The 19,813-nt window shown below is 42.8% G+C and overlaps 1 protein-coding gene across 2 annotated transcripts in view; it reads left to right on the forward strand.

Moving 5' to 3' along the window:
* AGPAT5 (1-acylglycerol-3-phosphate O-acyltransferase 5) overlaps positions 1–19,813 on the forward strand; it is a 73,957-nt gene that overhangs the window by 45,053 nt on the left and 9,091 nt on the right. The window contains exon 6 of one of the 2 annotated variants that reach the window (XM_006137756.4): positions 10,673–10,834. The exons of the other annotated variant lie outside the window; for it this stretch is intronic. Within the exon in view, the coding sequence (XP_006137818.1) occupies positions 10,673–10,834 (162 nt within the window). The remainder of the gene's footprint in view (positions 1–10,672; positions 10,835–19,813) is intronic. 2 annotated transcript variants of the gene reach the window in all.

Below are 19,813 nucleotides of genomic sequence, written 5' to 3' on the forward strand. Positions count from 1 at the left end.
CAGAGACTGAAAGAATGCTAATGTGAAATTTTTGGAAAAGGAGAGTTTAGACTGCTCAGAGACTTTGTAAAGATGTTTCTTTTACAATTTAACAAGTCTTATGAAATCCATTGCCCTATTAGACAGTGTCTTTATCAGTTCCTTCAGTGTCTGATTTTAAATGAGAACAAAGTCCAGGTTAGTCCCCTTGGTCTCACAGTTGAGTTACTCAAAGGAGTCTCATTCAAATTAGAGTCTCCTGTTTCTCGGCATGGTAGGAAATGGGCAGAACATTTATACATTTATATCTATTTTTAATTAAAAAGTTAATTTCTGAAGATGGTGGTGTTTTGGGTCTTCATACTCATAAGGGAAAGCTTCCCATTCATCTCTGATAAATACTTTTTTTTCTGTGTTGAAATAATCTTCACTTTTATTTGAATCTGTTTACCAGAATGATACTTGAAGTATCATTGTACTCTTGATTTTCTTTAGATTATCTGATCATTTTAATGGAGGCCGGTTCTTTTTTGGTTTTATTGACCTCCCTAGCTTATCTGGTAAGACTTTGTATTTTTATAATAGTTTACTGAGTTGGTAAAATTAAAAAAAATTTCCTCTAAATATTAGCAATGAGAATGCCATTACAAGGTAAAGTTTGACATTATTTGATTGTTTTTGTTGGCTTTTAAAGTAAAATCTCATGACCTTAAATACTTTAACATAGAGTCCTAACTTTGTATTGCCTAACATTAAAAACAGTTTTAAACATAGTGAGTTGAGTTGTGAATTAGAAGCAGGCAGGATTCCAAAATAATTTTAACTAGCTGGGTTTAAATTATAGTATGTTGACTTTAGCAAAGATTATCAAATGATTGCAAGAATAGCTAACATTTTTATAAAACAGATATTTTTAAAAGATGTGTTATATGCCCCGTACATTCAATATACTGTCTACAGTATACTGTACTGTGTCTACAATATACTGTACTGAGCTAGGTATAGTAAATAACGCATTACAGCTTTTAATTTTTAATATATTTTTGGACATCTTCATTAACCAGATGGGAGGCCCAGAATTAGATATTACCTTGTGCTTAGATCTTCAAAGCTTACCAGTAATTCCTGGAATGGGAAAGAACTCCATTCTCCTTTTACAGTTAACATCTCACAGTGACCACTTTAGTAAGAAGATAACGTAAGAATGTCCATACTGGTTCAGACCAAAGGTTCATCTAGCCCAGTATCCTGTCTGCCAATAGTAACCAATGCCAGATGCTCCCGAGGGACATAATCTCTAATATAAGATCATATTTTCAAAATTTCATATTCCGTGAGTGCTTGCTCATGTGCATACCACATGCACTGTTGTCAGTGATTTTTTTCCCTCCATAGTATCCATCAGCCCAGCTCTAGCACCGTCTGGTGCCATGCACTTATGTGCCAGTATAAGGCGTGTCACTGATCATGAAACTGCTGAATCCCTTCTTTCCACCTGTGACAGTTGCTGGAACAAACTCTCCTGTTTTGGCAAGACTTCTTCTCTGTGGTTTATGTACCCTGTTTTCATAGCTTGTTAATTTTAAGTAGGGCTGGGCATACCCCGTGCCTGTGCATCAAATCTTGTGGTAGGCTTATGGCCATGAGCGACTTTCAGACCATAAGAGACTCACATTCCAGGTTTTAGGAGAGAGACTGGTATGAGAGACTGATGCCAAATCACTCTGGACTTTTGAACCCCTTACAAAGAAGTACAAAGATTAGACTGAAGGTTATCCTAATGGAAGTTGTGTTCAGGCTGGTCTCTGAGTGAAGAGACTTCCATCTTACACCAGTTGTGGATTTTTTTTGCATGAAGGGAATTGCTGGGATCAGTGGGTCCAGTTGGTGTTTTCACTTTCTCTTTCCTCCTGCTTTTCTTTTAGCTCCCGTTCTCTCAGTTCCCGTAGTCTCCGGTGCTCTTTTCTTCAACCAACAGTCTGAAAAGCTCTAACTTTGCAACAGTTTCATTGTTTTCACTCATTTTCCTGCTTTTTTTGTCCCCACATCTCTTTCAGAAATAAGAAAACAGAAAATAACAAACCAGTATTCTCCTCTTGACTGTTCTTAGCTAGCGTACCTCACTTAAAATCTTTCCTCCAGTGCAACAGACTCAAGGTGATGCCAGGTTTGGAAGAGATGTGCTGTCATCAGCATATTCATGAACTCCAAGTCCACCGCTTAATGTACTGCTTGTGAGTCACCTAACATGCAATAGACATAAGCAAGCAATTTAAGAAGAGAAAGCAGTTACTACCCTTCCGTAACTTTTACTCATGTCCATTCTATGACCCACCCTTGTTGGAGTTAGCCATTACTAAGGAACTGGAAAGGATGTATGATCGGCAGTATCTATTATGCAGGCACCTAAGCATGCATTACCAGAGGCACGAGAGCTAGCCTGATGGATATCTTTGAGGGAAAAATCTCCAGCAACGGTGTATGTGTAACACACATACCTAACGGGCAGGGCTCGCCAGCCACGCTGTCCGGCGATCTGCACATGTGCAGATCATTCTGCACATGCGCAGATCACCAAACCCGGCTCTTCCGGGTTGCAATCTACTCGCCCCGGGTGAGTAGATTGTATTATTTGTTGAGCCCTACTAATGGGAATGGACATGAGCAACACAGCTTGAAAAACAACAGCTGTGAAAGGAAAGTAACTTTTTAAAGAATTGCCTACATAAGGAACAGATAAGTAATAATGGGCTCTCTAGCAGAGAAAGGCATAATGCAGGCTAAGGCTGGAAATTAAAGCTAAACAAATAAGATAAATTTTTAAGTGAAGGTACTTAGAATAGTTTTCCCAGGATCAAGGTGGATTCTCTTTCACGGGCGATTTTTAATTCAGGATTGGATGTTTTTGTGAAAGATGTAGTCTAGGAATTATTTGGGGAAGTCTGACCTATGTAACATAGGAGGTCACACTAGTTGATCAGTCATCCCCTTCTGGCTTTTGAATTTATTAAAACAGTTCAGCACTCAATAGCTCCCATATGGACTACTAAATGAATGGTTCATGAAAAGAACTCTATTCCCATTTAGAGCATGATTTCGTATAGTACACCTCCCTATTGAGAGTAAGGACCCTATTCTTGATCATACTTTTTAAAAGCTAATAAAACACCTACTCTTCAGTGAGTAATATGTAAGTGCAGAGCTTGAAAATCAAGTCAGTATAGAGTTAATTGAACATGCGCAAATCATAGAGCATTTCTTGAATGTCGAGATTGTTGGAGTTTTTTTCTTTGCCTGAATGGATGTAAATGTTTCCAGAAAGATCTATTTTGGTGATGGTAGCAGGGCAAATGCTAGATTTCAGGCCAAAAGGAATATATTTGGGTGTGTTTAATGACATGTCCATACCAATAGCTATATAATTGCAGGCACAATACTGTAATATTCAGCAGTACTCACTAAATATTTTGAAACGTAACATAGGATTATTGGAAATGACAGTTTACAAACTTAAAAAAAGGCCGCCTATTAGCTTTTAAATATTTACAAAATTGGTATAATATTAAATAAACACAACTGGTAGAAGTAAGGCTTGTTGTACAGGCAGTCCCCGACTTATGCGGATCCGACTTATGTCGAATCCGCACTTACGAACGGGGCTTTTCTCGCCTCGGAGCTCACGGGCGGTGGGTCGCCACCCGTGTCCTCCGGGGCGAAAAAAGCTTCTCCCGGTCTCCCTGGTCTGCTGGAGGGGTCCAGCAAAGCCGCCGCCTGGGCGGCTTTGCTCGTTTGCCCGGGAGCAAAGCCGCCCAGGCAGCGGGACCCCCGCCGCCTGTGCGGCTTTGCTCCTGTCCCCCTGGTCTGCTGGGGGGGTCCAGCAAAGCCGCAGCGGCTTTGCTCGGGTGTCCCTGGTCTGCTGGGGGGGGTCCAGCAGACCAGGGGGACAGGAGCAAAGCCGCGGAGCACACCCGCAGCGGGACAGCCCAGGCGCTCCCGAGCTGTCCCGCTGCGGGCGTGCTCCAAGACTTTGCTCCCCGTCTCCCTGGTCTGACCAGCAGACCAGGAAGTTGGGGAGCAAAGCCTCGGAGCACGCCAGCAGTGGGACAGCCGCGGTGCGCCTGGACTGTCCCGCTGCCCGCGTGCTCTGTGGCTTTGCTCCGAGTTTCCCAGGTCAGCAGACCAGGGAGGCGGAGCAAAGCCGTGGAGGACTTGGGCGGTCCCACCACCCCCGTCTCCCTGGTCTGCTGGGGGGGGAGGGGTGGTGCAGCTAGTGCCCTCCTCCCCCCAGCAGACCAGGCTTTTCTTGCCTACCCCCGGACCAACCCGGCAGCACCCCAGCTGCTCTGCCCCAGGCGTCCCCAAGTCAGCCACTGCTGAAACTGACCAGCGGCTGACTACAGGAAGCCCGAGGCAGAGTTGCTCTGCCCCAGGCTTCCTGGAATCAGCCGCTGATCAGTTTCAGCAGCAGCTGACTTGGGGACGCCTGGGTTTCTTAAGTTGAATCTGTATGTAAGTCAGAACTGGCATCCAGATTCAGCCGCGGTTGAAACTGATCAGTTTCAGCAGCGGCTGACGCCAGTTCCGACTTACATACAGATTCAACTTAAGAACAAACCTACAGTCCCTATCTTGTACGTAACCCGGGGACTGCCTGTATATATGGTGCACCTTAGTCAGTGTGCTTAATGACCCAATAACAGCTGTACTAATGAAATAAAACAATCACTACACTAGGGTCAGCAATAAGCAGCCTGCAGGCTTGTTGCCCACCTCTGCGCTACACTCTCAAATAAACTTGCATAGAACAATGATGAAACAAAAACACCATATTACTGTTGAGTGAACACTTTTCACAAAGTAATAACTCTGTAGCTGATCTTTGAGTCCTCATCCTCAGAGGATGAGCCCTGGGAGCTTAAATTCATAACTTCTTGCTTGATACTAAAATAATGGACTGAATAGAGATACTGGATTTATGGCATATTATAGCAATCAGTCACCCATTTTACCCTCCTTCCCTTTCCTGCTTTTTTATTATTATTCCTTGATCCCCACCCCATGACTGATAATGGGCTACTTCATCTTAAATGATCCCTTGGAATATGGTAACTATTTACACTGAACAATCTGTTCCATCTTGTAGGTAACTGTGACACGCTGGATCTACACTGCAGTTAAAAAATTATGCCTGGCCTATGCCAGTTGACTTGGGCTTGGGCACTGTTTAATTGCAGGGTAGATGTTCAGTCTTGGGCCTCCCTATGTGATGGGGATATCATTACTCAGGCTGCAGCCAAATCCTGAACATCTGCATGACATTTAAATGGCCCCTTAGTCTGAGCCTGGGAAGCCTGAGTCAGCTGGTTTGGGCCAACCAAGACTGTCCAATTGCAATGTAGACATACCCTTTGAGTACCTTTCCAAGACCTGAAGAGTTCTGTGTAAACTCAAAAGCTTATCTTTCTCACCAGCAGAAGTTAGTTCAGTAAAACATATTCCTTCATGTAGCTTGGTGCTCTGATACTAACATTACATATACAGGCAGTCCCCGGGTTACATGGATCCGACTTACATCAGATCCCTACTTACAAATGGGGTGAGGCAACCCTGCACTAGCAGCAGACCAAGGAGACGTGAAGCTAGCGCTCCCCCCAGCAGACCAGGGAGACGCGGAGCGGCTTTTCTCAGCAGACACCTCAGCTTGAGAATAAAGGACTGAGGGAAGTGAGGTGTGGGAGAATAAAACTGAGCTCTGGAGAAATGTTTGGCTAGACTTTCCCCTACAGTATGTACCAGTTCCAACTTACATACAAATTCAACTTAAGAACAAACCTACAGTCCCTATCTTGTACGTAACCCGGGGACTGCCTGTACCTAAAGAAGCAAAATAGAGATAATAATTTATACAGATCCTTTCAGTTTTCACTTTGGAAACTGCAATTGTTTAATAGCACACAGCAGTATTATGAGGAAGTTTCACAGTTTTAGGTCAGGAAGTGAAAAAAATTCCTAGAGGTTCTCCCAAAAATACTTCATGTTATCTCAAACTTTGTCATAGCATTCTTGTAGTCTTCTGCACTGTAAAGAGTTATTTAAAGAAAGTAGAGGTAACAGTCACTTGCAAATCTTTTTAATTTTGCAGTGTTTTTGTCAAGGCCTAAGCAAAAAGAAACTGTTAATATTTAACTCTGTAAATTCAAAAATTCTTTAAGCAGTACTCTTTGCTTTGGGAACTCTGGTGTTAAGTTAGCAGGCAGTCTGAGACCAGGCAGTTTAAAGAAGAACATTTTTGATACACAACCAACAAAAGATAAAATATCTTCTTGTAACAGTTGAGGCTAAAAGTGAGTAACCTCCAAAGCCTTCTAATATTTTACTTGGAGAAAAAGTTTTGTTAACAGCAAGAGACTGGAATTTTTCACTTCACATGTGGTCCATTTTATAGAAGTATTTTTAAAAAACCAAAACACTGACTTCAGACCATCTGTTTCTGAGATTCAGTGCACGTTCAAACTTTGTGGAACTAGATCATAGTTTCATTGTCAAACACAGATTAAAGTACATATATTCTGTGTTCAAAAGTATTTTTTCTTATATAGAAATGGGAATGGTCAGATGAAGTAATTATTGATTTTAAATATTTTGATTAAAAGTTTTAGAAGTCTATGAAACTATGTACTTTTTTTTGTCCAGTCACCTACATCTCCCCTCATTCAGACAGAACCAGGGTGAAAGACACTGTCTTTTAGTGGACACGTTGGTATTCCTCAGGAAAACTCGGGAACTTTAGCTGTTCAGTTAATGTAGACTTCTTGACATTCCTTCACAGTTGTTTTCTTAATTCCACATTTTGCCACTACCCATAGAGTCACATCTGCCTCGACCTCTCTTCTGTTTTCACAGAATCACAAAATACTAGAACTGGAAGGGACCTCAAGAGGTCGTAGAGTCCAGTCCCCTGCCCTCATGGCAGGACCAAGCAGTCTCAATCATCCCTGATAGATGTCTATCCAACCTGCTCTTAAATATCTCCAGTGATGAAGATTCCACGACCTCCCTAGGCAATTTATTCCAGTGTTTAACCATCCTGACAGTTAGGAAGTTTTTCCTAAGGTCTAAACTAATGTCATTTTGTCCCTTGTTGCAGTTTAAGCCCATTGTTTCTTGTCCTATCATCAGAGGCCAAGGAGAACAATTTTTCTCCCGCCTCCATGTAACACCCTTTTAGATACTTGAAAACTGCTATCATGTCCCCTCTCAGTCTCTCTGAAACTAAACAAGCCCAACTCTTTCAGTCTTCCCTCATAGGTCATGTTCTCTAGAACTTGATCATTTTTGTTGCTCTTCTCTAGACCTTCACCAGTTTCTCCACATCTTTATTGAAATGTGGTGCCCAGAGCTGGACACAATACTCCAATTGAGGCCTAATCAGTGCAGAGTAGAGCAGAAGAATGACTTCTCATGTCTTGCTCACAACACTCCTGTTAATGCATCCCAGAATTATGTTGGCTTTTTTTGCAACAGTGTCACACTGTTGACTCTTGTTTAACTTGTGGTCCTCTATGTGGCCTTTCTGCAGTACTCCTTCCTAGACACACTCTCCCATTCTGTATGTGTGAAATGGATTGTTTCTTCCTAAGTGGAGGACTTCTCATTTGTCCTTATTAAACTTCAGACCATTTCTCTAGTTTGTCCAGATCATTTTGAATTTTGACCTTATCTTCCAAAATACTTACAGCCCCTCCCAGCTTGGTATCATCTGCAAATTTAATCATACTCTCTGTGCCATCATCTAAATCTCTGATGAAGACATTAAACAGAACCCCACTTGTTATGCCCTTCCATCATGATTGTGAACTGTTAATAACTAGTGAGAACGGTTATCCAGCCAGTTATGCATCCAGCTTACAGTAGCCCCATCTGGGTTGTATTTCCCTAGTTTATTGATAAGACGGTTATGTGAGACCGTGTCAAATGCTGTACTAATGTCTAGGTATATCACATCCACTGCTTCTCCCTTATCCACAAGGCTTGATATGCTATCAAAGAAAGCTATCAGATTGGTTTGACGTGATTTGTTCTTTACAAATCCATGCTGGCTGTTACCTATCACTTCATTATCTTCCAGATGTTAGCAGATGAATTCCTTAATTACTTGCTGCACTATCTTCTTATGTACCTGTCAGCTGGAAGCAAGCAAGTCAGGCACATGCTTGAGTATCTTTTTGAATTAGATCTTCATCTGCTCATCTTTACTGTGTTTGAAAAAATGGGTATTCCATGAGGAGTGAGTATTCCATCCACCTCATTATGTGCCTGCTTTCTTAATGGAGTTGAATAATTTACCTTTGAAAACTGTATTTCCACAACTTGTTGGTCTAGTCTTAAGACATATATTTATTTGCAAATAGCAAGGTGTTTGCTTGGGGATCTATTGTACCCTAAGATCACATCAAACTTTGCTACTTTTAATGGGTGGTGTTATAATTTATTGATGGAAGGCTGTAGGCCCTTTTAGCAGTCATTGGTAAATACAATTCATTCCTTCTCATATCTTGACTTTTGTAACTAATTTTTTTCCTCCCTGGTGGGAAAATAATTCTTTCCTAGCTGTATACTAAAGAAGATACAGAAAATAAGCTGAGTAGTCAAGGCTTATGAGTAGTCAAAGCTTATGAATGCTTCAGTTAGTATGAAGAGATGTTTTCTAAAGAACACTTTTGAAAGCCATCAGATTTTAAATTAAATAAAAAGCACGTATGGCGAGTAAAATTCACAAATAAAAGTTCAGGTTTGCGTTGCTAAACAGGTCAGAAATGCAAAGACTTCAGTTTTCATGCTTGAAATACAGTGTTTTTAAACAAATCTTATCAGTTGCATTATCAAATATTATATATCAAATGGCTGTGCTGAGCCAATCAAAACACACAGCTACAATTACTACTGTCATAAGGCTGGATTATTTAGTAATCTAAAAGGCTTACTTAGGAAAAATGGAACAGAAATTAGGTTGAATCAAAGGAACAATATAATATGAGATATCAGACTGTATAGTAATCTTTCAAGTGAAGTTGTGAAAGACCTGCTGCTTGATTCTATTTAAAATTGGTGTGGAGAGAACACTCAAATAGATTTCATAGTGAACAGTTATCCACTGCAAATATCTGAACAAAACAACCTTGTCTCTTTTCAGTCTCTGGCTTCATAATAATGTACTCCATGATTCACATTATTAGCAAAATATTATTTCTGTAGAATACTTATTTCACGCCTTATGTATAATCATTTTCCTTCTATCCTATCCTAACTTATCTTTTGCCTGTTTTCTGGCTTGATTTTATAAAACTGGAAACAGGATTAATCATATATTTTCAAGTTAAATGTGATGTGGCACTGGAGAATATGCATGTTTTTACTGTCCTTTGCTTTTTCAAAATTCTTAATAGCTGGATCCCATTTGTAGAGCCCCACCAGATTCACAGTCCACTCTGGTCAATTTCATGGCCGGAGAGATTTCAAATTGGTTAATTTCACAATTTCATATGTTTACATCTAGAATTTCATGGTGGTCTCACTGTGCAGGTCCTGACGCAAAATGGGATTGTGGGGGAGGGGCAGTTTGCAAAGTTGTTGGGAGGAGGTCCCAAGAATGCCACCTTCACTTCTGTGCTGCCTTCAGGCCAATTTGTGGACCCCTGAGAAAAATGAGTGTCCCAGCCCCGGAAGGAGCCCCAAAGGCTGTACCTCTATCTACTTAGTCAGTCATCCCAGATTCTGTCAGGAGCTATGGGGGAAGAACCCATGCTCTAGCTGGAGAAACCGGTGGCAAAAACATTGTGCCTGGGCTTCCAACAGCATGGGGAGATTGAATTTCATGGGGAAGGGCAGATTTAACCATTCATAACAAGCTTTTCACAGCTATGAAATTGGGTAGGGTCCTACCCAGTTGTGATGTTGCTGCTATTTCAAACAGCGCTCCCTTGGCAATGCTGGCATAAGCAGTACTGATGTCATGTTATGCAAAGTGAAAACAAATTCGTAGAGAAAATGGGATGAGGAACAGAAGTTGCAAAGAAACATGCATACGCAGAGAGGAGGACTGAATTATTCAGATACCAGCATCATTTTAGTTAAGAACAGAATTTGGTTCTTTGTATAGAGAAAGATATTTGATTGCTCTTAATCAGCCCCCTTTGGCAAACTGAAAAGCTGGCATTAATGGGTTATCACAGTATCCATATTTGTGGCTTCTGAGACAGTCAGATGATTGTGGTTATTCAGTACCTTGTGGAAGAGGGAGAATCAATATTTCAGGAGGAGAAACAATGTAAGCATATTGAAATCACCACTTACACTTTGCAGGTGGGGCCAAGAATAGCATCCTGTCTAATCATACATAATTTGAATAGATTTCTATGTTACTGAGATCAGTGGGTAGTGGGAACTCAATATTTAGTGGAGGAATTGTTTGCACTCTGGGAGTAAGATGTTGGGCGAATATTAAACTTTTTTGAATTTACCTGTGTTCATATTTCACTTTCTTGAGTTGGTTCCAGCAAATTTCAGGAAACAATCGTTATGTTCTAACATATCTTCCCAATTTCAACTCACTTTATATCCCAGTGAGATGGGAAGCAGGAACATAGGTCCAGTTAATTTTCTCCTATCAATGTGTGTTTATGCTCTTTTCTAGGGCTTACAGTATTAAAACATGTGGTGACACCACGTGTAAAAGCAACTCATGTTGCCATTGACACAATGAAGAACTACTTAGATGCAGTTTATGATGTTACAATAGCATATGAAGGTACTATGGACCACAAAGGGCAAAGAAAAGTGGCACCATCTATGACTGGTGAGTTGACATTATTATTTATTATTTCATACACACACTTATAGAAAGACAAGTCCAGATCCACTGCACAGCTCCTGCTAATTTGCACTGCTCAGATGACTAACAGCAGTAAAGCTTGATGGATCCAAGCTACTGAGACCTTTGCTTTGAGGGTCCATGGATGATAAGTATACATAATATAGTGACTCCTAAACAATTTGGTAAGAGGTTCCCAGACTGTAGGCTCCTACACCTGGTCACCTCTTCTGGCCCTCAGTTCAGGGAGTATTCCCGTGGCCTCATCCTTTCTATGTTCAGGTGGTTCCAAATGATTAAGATGAACTCTTGTGGCTATTGGCAGCCAGGAGACATTAACTTTTAGGCTTGTGCTGACTTCAGGTTTGGGAGACTATAAAAATTCCTTAAAGCCTCCCTCTTTCTCTCACTCTATCCCCATTTTTGTCATGCCTTTGTTTGTTTGTTTGTTTGTTTGTTTGAATGTCTTAGACTATTATTGGTAAAATTTATGAGGGAAAGTATACACTTAATAACATTATTTGAAAAATTGCAGGTAATATTAATAAAGAAGCTTCAGGGGGTAGCCGAGTTAGTCTGTACAGAAAAAAACAGCAAATGGTCTGGTAGTACTTTATAGACAAACAAAATATGCAGATGGTATCATGAGCTTTTGTAGGCACAGCCCACTTGTTCAGATGACCGGAGTTTTGAGTTTAGGATGCGCAGACCCAAAATAAATAGGAGAGGAGCGGGTGGGGAAGGGAGCAGAGGGTATAGAAAATCAGGAAGGTGGAGGGAATCAGTAAGAATCTGAAGATTGGGTAGTCAAAGTCAATTGATAGTATCCTTCCTGACATAGGAATCTACACAAAGAGCTGTTTGCACCTTCATTGACTGTTAGGTAGATAGTGTCCCAACCATCCTTCATCACGATTGAGTCCATCAGCTACATTCCAATCTTCAGATACTTACTGATTCCCTGCACCTTCCTGATTTTCTATACCTTCTGCTCCCTATCTCCCACTCCCTCCTTCGCCCCTCCCCTCCTATTTATTTTGGGTCTGCAAATCCTAAACTCAAAACTCCGGTCATCTGAAGAAGTGGGCTGTGCCCAGGTAAGCTCATGATACCATCTATGTGTTTTGTTAATATTAATATAGTTAGCGAAATTTAAAATCTTTTAGAAAACATAGCATGCAGGTTATTTTCAAATATGTAGGAGATTAGGATGAATTCATGGATATTTCTAACTAAACTAATTGGTGGTCGTTCCTATTAACACTCTTAAAATAAGAGGCAAGATTTTTTTTTTTTTTTTACTGTAGCAATGTAACTCAAGCTTACTCAAGACTAATATTGGCATGAACCTGATCTATAATTGTCATTTGTCTTTTCAGTACTTAGAAATCTGACTTTACATACTAGCTGATTGGGTCTCATTGACTTCAGAGTCTGCTTTGGTGCAAAGTTGGGGGTGAAGTTCAATTGTAACAAGAGTAAAAAGGATTCGTTTTTTTACTTATGTTGTTTGAAAGAATTGTATGCAAAATAAAGTATCTTTCTTGAGATGAGGCAACCAGAACTGTACCCAGTATTCGAGGGGTGGGCGGGTGGGGGTGTGTGTGTGTGTGTGTGTGTGTGTGTGTTTGTGTTTCATGGATTTATATAACATTTATGGTATTTTCCATTTTATTACCTCTTTCCTACTGGATCCTAACATTGTTAGTTTTTTTTGACTGCCTCTTCATGTTTGATATTTTCAGGGTACTATCCATGATGATTGCAAGCAATGCTTTTTTTGTGATGGTACTGCCTGGTGCGCAGTACAGGCACCTCCAGATGAAGTACCAGCACTTCCAGTCAGAGCTTACCTGGAAAGAACAGAACATACCAGCACCTTTGTATGTTAATGTCCGACAGTCGGCTGGGCCGCATGTCTTAAAAGGGCAATGCTGGCTCCACTTCCATCACCACCACCCCTTTTTTTTTCCTCAACAACTTTTCCCCTGGAGTGCCAACATTTAAAAAAAAAAAAAAAAGCACTGATTGCAAGATATCTTTCTTGAGTGCCAATATCTAATTTATACCCTGACGTTTTATGTGTCTAGAGGGAGGGGATTTTTTTCCAATATGCATTATAGGTAGTACTCCCTTAACTGGGGCTCCCTGATCCGGCAAATCCCTTTGTCCGGGACCAGTCAGCTCCCCAGGGTGCCAAACCAGCGAGGTCCAACCTGTACTTTTCAACAGAATATCACCTTCTATTTTGTCACCCAGTTTGTGAGATTCCTTTGTAATTCTTCACTATCTAGTTGTCCTTCAATTTATTTTTTGGCCTGCTTTTTGTTCTTACACTTGACTTTGTCCCTTTCTATTTTCCTCATTGTGATTTGATTTCCAATTTTTAAAGTATGATTTCTTTGCCTTTTATCTCCTCTTTTACTCTCTTGTTTAGACATAGTAATATTTTTTTTTGGTTCTTTTTTGCTTTATTGGGAATATGCATTTAGTTTGAGTCTCTATTGTGGTGTTTTAAATAGTTTCTATGCAATTTATATGCATTTTGCTCTTGTGACTGGTCCTTTTAATTTCCATTTACATAGCTTTCTTGTTTTTGTGTAGTTTCAACTTAAATATTACTGTGATGAGTTTCTTGTAGGGATGTAAAATCCCATTTAGAAAGTTAAACATTATGTTTAACCTGGTAACCAATCCCAAAGTCCAAGGGGCTGTTCCAGGCTGGCGAGGCTAGAGCAGTCCACCACTTGTAGTATGGCATGAATGGGAGGCTTTTCCACCCTGGCCATGTCCACCGTGCCGCGGGCTACTCCAGCCTGACTGGGCCAAGCCTGCCACACCGCAGATGGGAGCTCCTCAAGCAGGGCCCTCCGCAACATGCCACAGGATGGAGGGCTCGCCCAGCTAGGGCCCCTGTACCCAGGTTGGGCACTGCTCTGGTCAGACCCAGTAGGGCCTGCCACACCATTCCATGGGCAGGGGACTTCTCCAGACCAGTCAAGTGCCAGTTAACATACTTATTGGGTGACTGGTTAACCCTTTACATCCCTAGTTTCTTTGGTATATTCCCTCTCTCCCCCCCCGCCCCCCCCGAAGGATGTTACATTTAGTTCTATTACAATCACTATTTCCAAGCTGTTTGACTTGGAACACATACTTACTACTGAAATCAAGAATTGCTTCTCCCCTTGTGGGTCCCAGGACTAGCTTCTTCAAGAAGCAGTCAGATGTTATCTAGAAATATAATCTGTGCATCCTGTCCTGAGGTGATGGCTCTCCAGTCAATATGGAGATAATTGAAAGCCCCTATTATTATTGGATTTTCTTTGTTGTTAACCTCTCTAATCTCCCTGGGCATTTTACAGTCAAAGTGTTCTTTCTAGTCAGGTGGTCAGTAGTATATTATTATTGCTGTATTCTTTTTCAGGCATGGAATATCTACCCACAGGGGTTCTATGGTACAGTTGATTCATTTAAGATTTTATTATATTTGGACTGTTTTCTTTGACATATATTGTCACTCCCAGCTATTCTGTCATTCCTGGATATTTTGTACCCTGCTGCTGTTGTGTTTCATTAATGATCACTGTTCATCACAGAAACTTGTTAGACTATTATATCCGTACCCTTAATTAATACCGTGCACTCAATTTCACCCATCTTATTATTTAGCCTTTTAGCATTTGTATACAAGTACTTATATAAAATTTGACTATACAGGCAGTCCCCAAGTTACATGGATCCGACTTACGTCGGATACCTACATACAGACGGGGCTTTACTCACCGCGGAGGACGCGGGCGGCGGGACCGCCCAGACGCACCACAATCCCGCCGCCCGCATTCTCCGTGGGAAGAAAAGCTGCTCCGCATCTCCCTGGTCTGCTGGGGGGGGGCCCCGAGCAGACCAGGGAGACGCGGAGCAAAGCCGCGGAGGACGCGGGCGGCGGGACCGCGGCGCGTCTGGGCGGTCCTGCCGCCCGCGTCTCCCTAGTCTGCTGAGGGTGCGGGGGGCGCAGCTAGTGCGACCCCCCCCCCCCCCCCACCGTAGCAGACCAGGCTTTTCGCGCCAATGCCTGGGGTAGAGCAGCTGGGGCGCTCCCGGGTTGGTCCCCGCAGCGCCAAGGTGCGGCGCTGCGGGGACTTACCCAGCAGTGCCCCAGCTGCTTTGTCCCAGGCGTCCAGATTCAGCCGCTGTTGAAACTGATCAGCGGCTGATTCCAGGAAGCCCGGGGCAGAGCAGCTCTGCCTCGGGCTTCCTGTAGTCAGCCGCTGGTCAGTTCCAACAGCGGCTGAATCTGGACGCCAGTTCCGACTTACATACAAATTCAACTTAAGAACAAACCTACAGTCCCTATCTTGTACGTAACCCGGGGACTGCCTGTATTAACTTATCTGCCCTTATGTGATGTAATGAAATGGGACTCTTTCTCTTATGCATGTTTTCCTTCACTTGTGTTTTACCAACTTCTATCCTCTCTTCTTCACTAGACTAGAGTGTATCTCATTTAATAAATCCTTCTGTAAGGGATGTCTCTGTTCAAACCCTGTCATCTTTCCCTCACATCTTAGTTTAAAAACAGTGCCAAGCATACTTGTCCTCCATTCCTCATTCCAGTCTCAGTGGTGTGTTTTTGATGCATGTTTGAAGTAATTACTATTATTAACTCCCCACACAGAGAGGCAGGGCTTCCATAGGTCCTTGTTCATACACAAGGTAATATTTATCGCCAGAAGGACCATTGTCAAAAAGCATGTCAGAGTAGAGGGGTTAGAAGGGCTCAGCCTTCCCCTCACCCACTCACAAGAGGCAAGTCCTCTCCAGAATCTGGCTCACATGAAGAGGGACAGGGAGGGGAAGGACACCCATAAATTGTTGAGGAACCCCAGATCCTGGTGCGCACACACAAGAACTCAGAGTGTAAGGCTCACATACCCCTTCTCGGCTCACATACCCCTTCTCAGCTCACATGCGGTGAGGAGCAAGGAGAGGGAGAGGCTGTGACCCTCCTGGACAATCCTTGCTCTTCCAGCTCTAGGATTCTATGATTCACATGCACAGGTAGAATCTCCCCCCTCCCCCCCCCCCAAACACACACACTGAGAAGGCAAGAATGTGGGTCTGAGACAGCACTGCCCTTGTTCTCCCCTGCCATTCTCCCCTGCCACTCTCCCTTCCCAATGCCCCTCATCTCCTCAATCCTCCTTCAATTGAGGTCAACCCAAAGCTCCTTACCTTTATTCCCTCCCCCTCTCCCATCCATAAAATGTCTCTCCCAGCAAGCATTTGCATGTCTAATTTTTTTCGCAAAAATACTTCAATCACATTCACCTTCCCCCACATATGAGACAGATTTTTAGCAGTATGTCTTCTGGTTGAGGGTGGACTCAAACTGACTCTCATTGGATATGCTAGGTTCAGAAGGATTACTGTTTAATCATCTTTAGCCATCTAGCTGCTGTGAAATTTTCATCACTAAATCCTTCTGGCTCCTCTGTCACTGTAATCTGTTTGGTGCAATGACAAACATTGCAAAGTTTAAAGTGCCTAATTGAAGAGCTAAACACTTTGGTTAGTATTTTAAAGGCTAATGGATGGCAGCATGCCCTATATTGGAGTTGCTTACAAGGACTTGATACCCCCGTGCGATTATCTCAGCCCTGGTTTGATCTGTATCTGTGTACAAAAATTAGCTGCCAGAACATGTCAGTTTTAAGGAAAGCTGTTTTGATTCCATGGGCTATCCTGGGAACCTTTTTAAATAGCCCCTAATTTGGATCATGCTCCTAACCTCTTGGCCCCACGAGGCACACAAAATTATAAGTCAATCTGAGTAATTTTACAGAGTTTAAAGTACTTAAGAGTTGAGCTTTAAACATAATGCTGGTTTTAATCTGAACTGATGTAGAGTTGATGCAAGGTTCCTCTCCTGTGTGATACTGCATCACATTCAACCCCAATCACTGACTGAAAGATCTTCCTATTTGTCAGTTATTCATTGCTTCTTGTGTCATGACAGTCAAGTTTCTTGTGAACATCATATCACTGCTTGAAGCAGTGAGTGCAGAGAAATAATAATTACAATACCTTCTCCCACACCTCTGAAGTTGGTATCTCCTGGTAAGGGATGAGACAGTTTAGTGGGCTAATGTGAGAGAGCATTGTACGCTAGTTACCTGTTTAATTTTAATTTCTGTTAGACTCCAGTATTTTTGTTGGTACTTCAATGAACACTAACTTCATATTTGCATCTTTATATACTCTGCCTGAAGTTTTTAAAGCTAGCATATGGTATTTATATGGGGATTCTAGATTAACGTGTAAAATAGTAATGTCTGGCAATATAACCAGATAGGTTTTACTTCCTTGAGGGAAAATAATAGATAAGTAACCCTGTGAGAATAACTTCTTGGATTTTTTAGAAGAATTTGGATTAAATCTCTGTGTTTAACTATTTAAACACTTAAACAGGATTTTACATCCCTAATCCTTATCTGTGAGGATTTCAAGGTTCTCATAAACCTGGTATTGCATTCAAAATATATCCTTTACCTAGAATAGAAAATAGGTTTGCCTCAATAACTCTGGGTAAGTATTTCTGACTGAGCGTGGTCTTAAAACAACTTCAAGAAAATGTGAATTTGTCAGAGGTTCAGTAACATACAGCATCCACATTGACAAAGATGGTTTTTGTAAATTCCAAGGAAAAGTTTAAATGATTCTTATATCACCTGTAATGCAAAATGTCAGTCACCTTCTTTTCTGAAAATGATCAGTTACTACAATAGGTACCCCCTACCTCATGTAGCAAGAGTATTACCCCGAATGAATTGTGACCAAAGAAACAGAAATAGTGTTGGTCCCTAGAGTGTAACATGGTTTTTGATTAAACCAAGAGGCTCATAATTTGAAATGGTTCCTACACACGTAAAGACATCTTTTTTTCTGTAAAGTTAGCTTGTGGCACTTCCTTGCATGGAATAGGGGCGGTATTTGAACTGGAATATCGTACTGAAAAAGCCTATTGTCTTTGCTTCTAAATCTATTACTTCAGCATAATGTAACAATGCTCAAATTGATAGAGAGAAGTTGCATTTAATCTGGGGAGTTAAAAAGTTTCACCAGTGTCTCAAGAGGAAACAATTTACAGTAAAACTCCGATGGTCCGGCATCTGACAGTCCGGCACTCCTGATGGTCCGGCACCATCAGGAACCCGGAAGAGCTGCGGGCAGCCGGACCATTGGAGCTGCTCTGCCTCCAGCTTCCCCTACTCAGCCGCTGTTAAAACTGACCAGCGGCTGAATCCGGGAAGCCAGAGGCAGAGCAGCTGGGGCGCTGCCGTGTAGGTCCCCTAGTGCTGCCCCTCAGGGCTGCGGGACCAACCCGGCAGCACCCCAGCTGTCCCCGATTCAGCCGCTGCTGAAACTGACCAGCGGCTGACTCCAGGAAGCCCGGGGCAAAGCAGCTCTGCCTCGGGCTTCCTGGAGTCAGCCGCTGGTCAGTTTCAGCAGCGGCTGACTTGGAGACGCCTGGGGCAGAGCAGCTGGGGTGCTGCTGGGTTGGTCTCGCAGCGCCAAGGGACAACGCTACCAGACCAACCCGGCAGCACTCCAACTGCTCTGCCCCAGGTGTCTCTGATTCAGCTGCTGCTGGTCAGTTTCAACAGCGGCTGAATCAGGCATGCCTGGGGCAGAGCCGGACTATCGGAAGGGGGGGCTATGAGGAGTCTGGGGTGGCATCCACCTCACCCCAGACTCCTCATAGCCCCCCCTTCTGATTGTCTGGCATATCTGATAATCCGGCACCCTCTGGGTCCCAAAGGTGCCGGATTATCGGAAGTTTACTGTACTTTTGTTACAGATCATCAACTGCTAGCTTAAGTTTTTAGAAAAGGAGCAACTGACAACAATTTTAGCACAGAAATGGGCAACATTCTCGGGTGCTCACTGTAACAATAATGAGTTAAGGGTACCAGCCAACATGGTAAATTGCTTAACACATCTGCCATTGCAACAGGCAGGAAAAGATCAATGAAGTGGAGGAAGAGACAGTAAACGTATTCTGAATGGTACAAATTAAACCCTTGCCAGTAATAAATGCTGTGATACAATATGAAATTTAAAATGATCCAATGCTGGCTAAAGTTTATGACACTAGAGTGAGTGGACAGATTGCTGGGGCTACAAACTCCCACCACCTGCAAAACGAGCCCGCTCCAGCTTCATGCGGTTTAGGGGGGAAAGTCCCAAGACTTCATGCCAGAACTGGCTTCTTAGAAAGCGCATATGCTGCTCCTCCCCTTCCCAAGCAGTGTGTGCTCTTTCTTGTCTTCCCTTTCTTCCCCGTGCTCCAGGGGAATCTCACTTGTGTGGTCCCTGACTGATTTTTCTGTGGGTCAGTGACCCCGACCCAAATCAGGTAAATAAAGACAATGTTGAAACATTTTGTGTGGGACATAATTTTTTTTTAAAATGAGCCCTGGGCAACAAGCCCCCATCTGGCCACAGCATCGTAGCACTTCTATACCCCCTGCACACTCCAACTCTGAGTCCATTATACACCTGAACCCCCTGCCCTGACCCTCTTACATCCCCAAACTCTTGCACCACTCATACCCCCAGCCTTGTTCCACAACAATCCTGCACCACTCTCACACCCCAAACCTGTGCCCTGAGCCCATCATATGCCCCAACCCAAACTCCAGCACCCCAACCCTCCACTTGACCCCAACACTCCCCAACCTGGAACTCCCTCCCTGAACCAGCATCCCCTTCTCTACCTCCTCCTGCACCCAAATTCCCTCCCAAAGCTTGCACTTCTCACCTCTTCCCACACCCAAATCCCTCATTCCCACCTCCTGTCTCAACCCAGTGAGAGTGAGTAATGGCTGGGAACAGCAAGTGATGGTGAGAAGGAGGAATGGAGAGGGCAGGGCCTCAAGGAAGGGGTGGGGTCTTGGGGTA

Source organism: Pelodiscus sinensis, chromosome 3, assembly GCF_052426305.1.
Source record: "Pelodiscus sinensis isolate ZL-2025 chromosome 3, ASM5242630v1, whole genome shotgun sequence".
NCBI classification, from domain to species: domain Eukaryota; kingdom Metazoa; phylum Chordata; order Testudines; family Trionychidae; genus Pelodiscus; species Pelodiscus sinensis.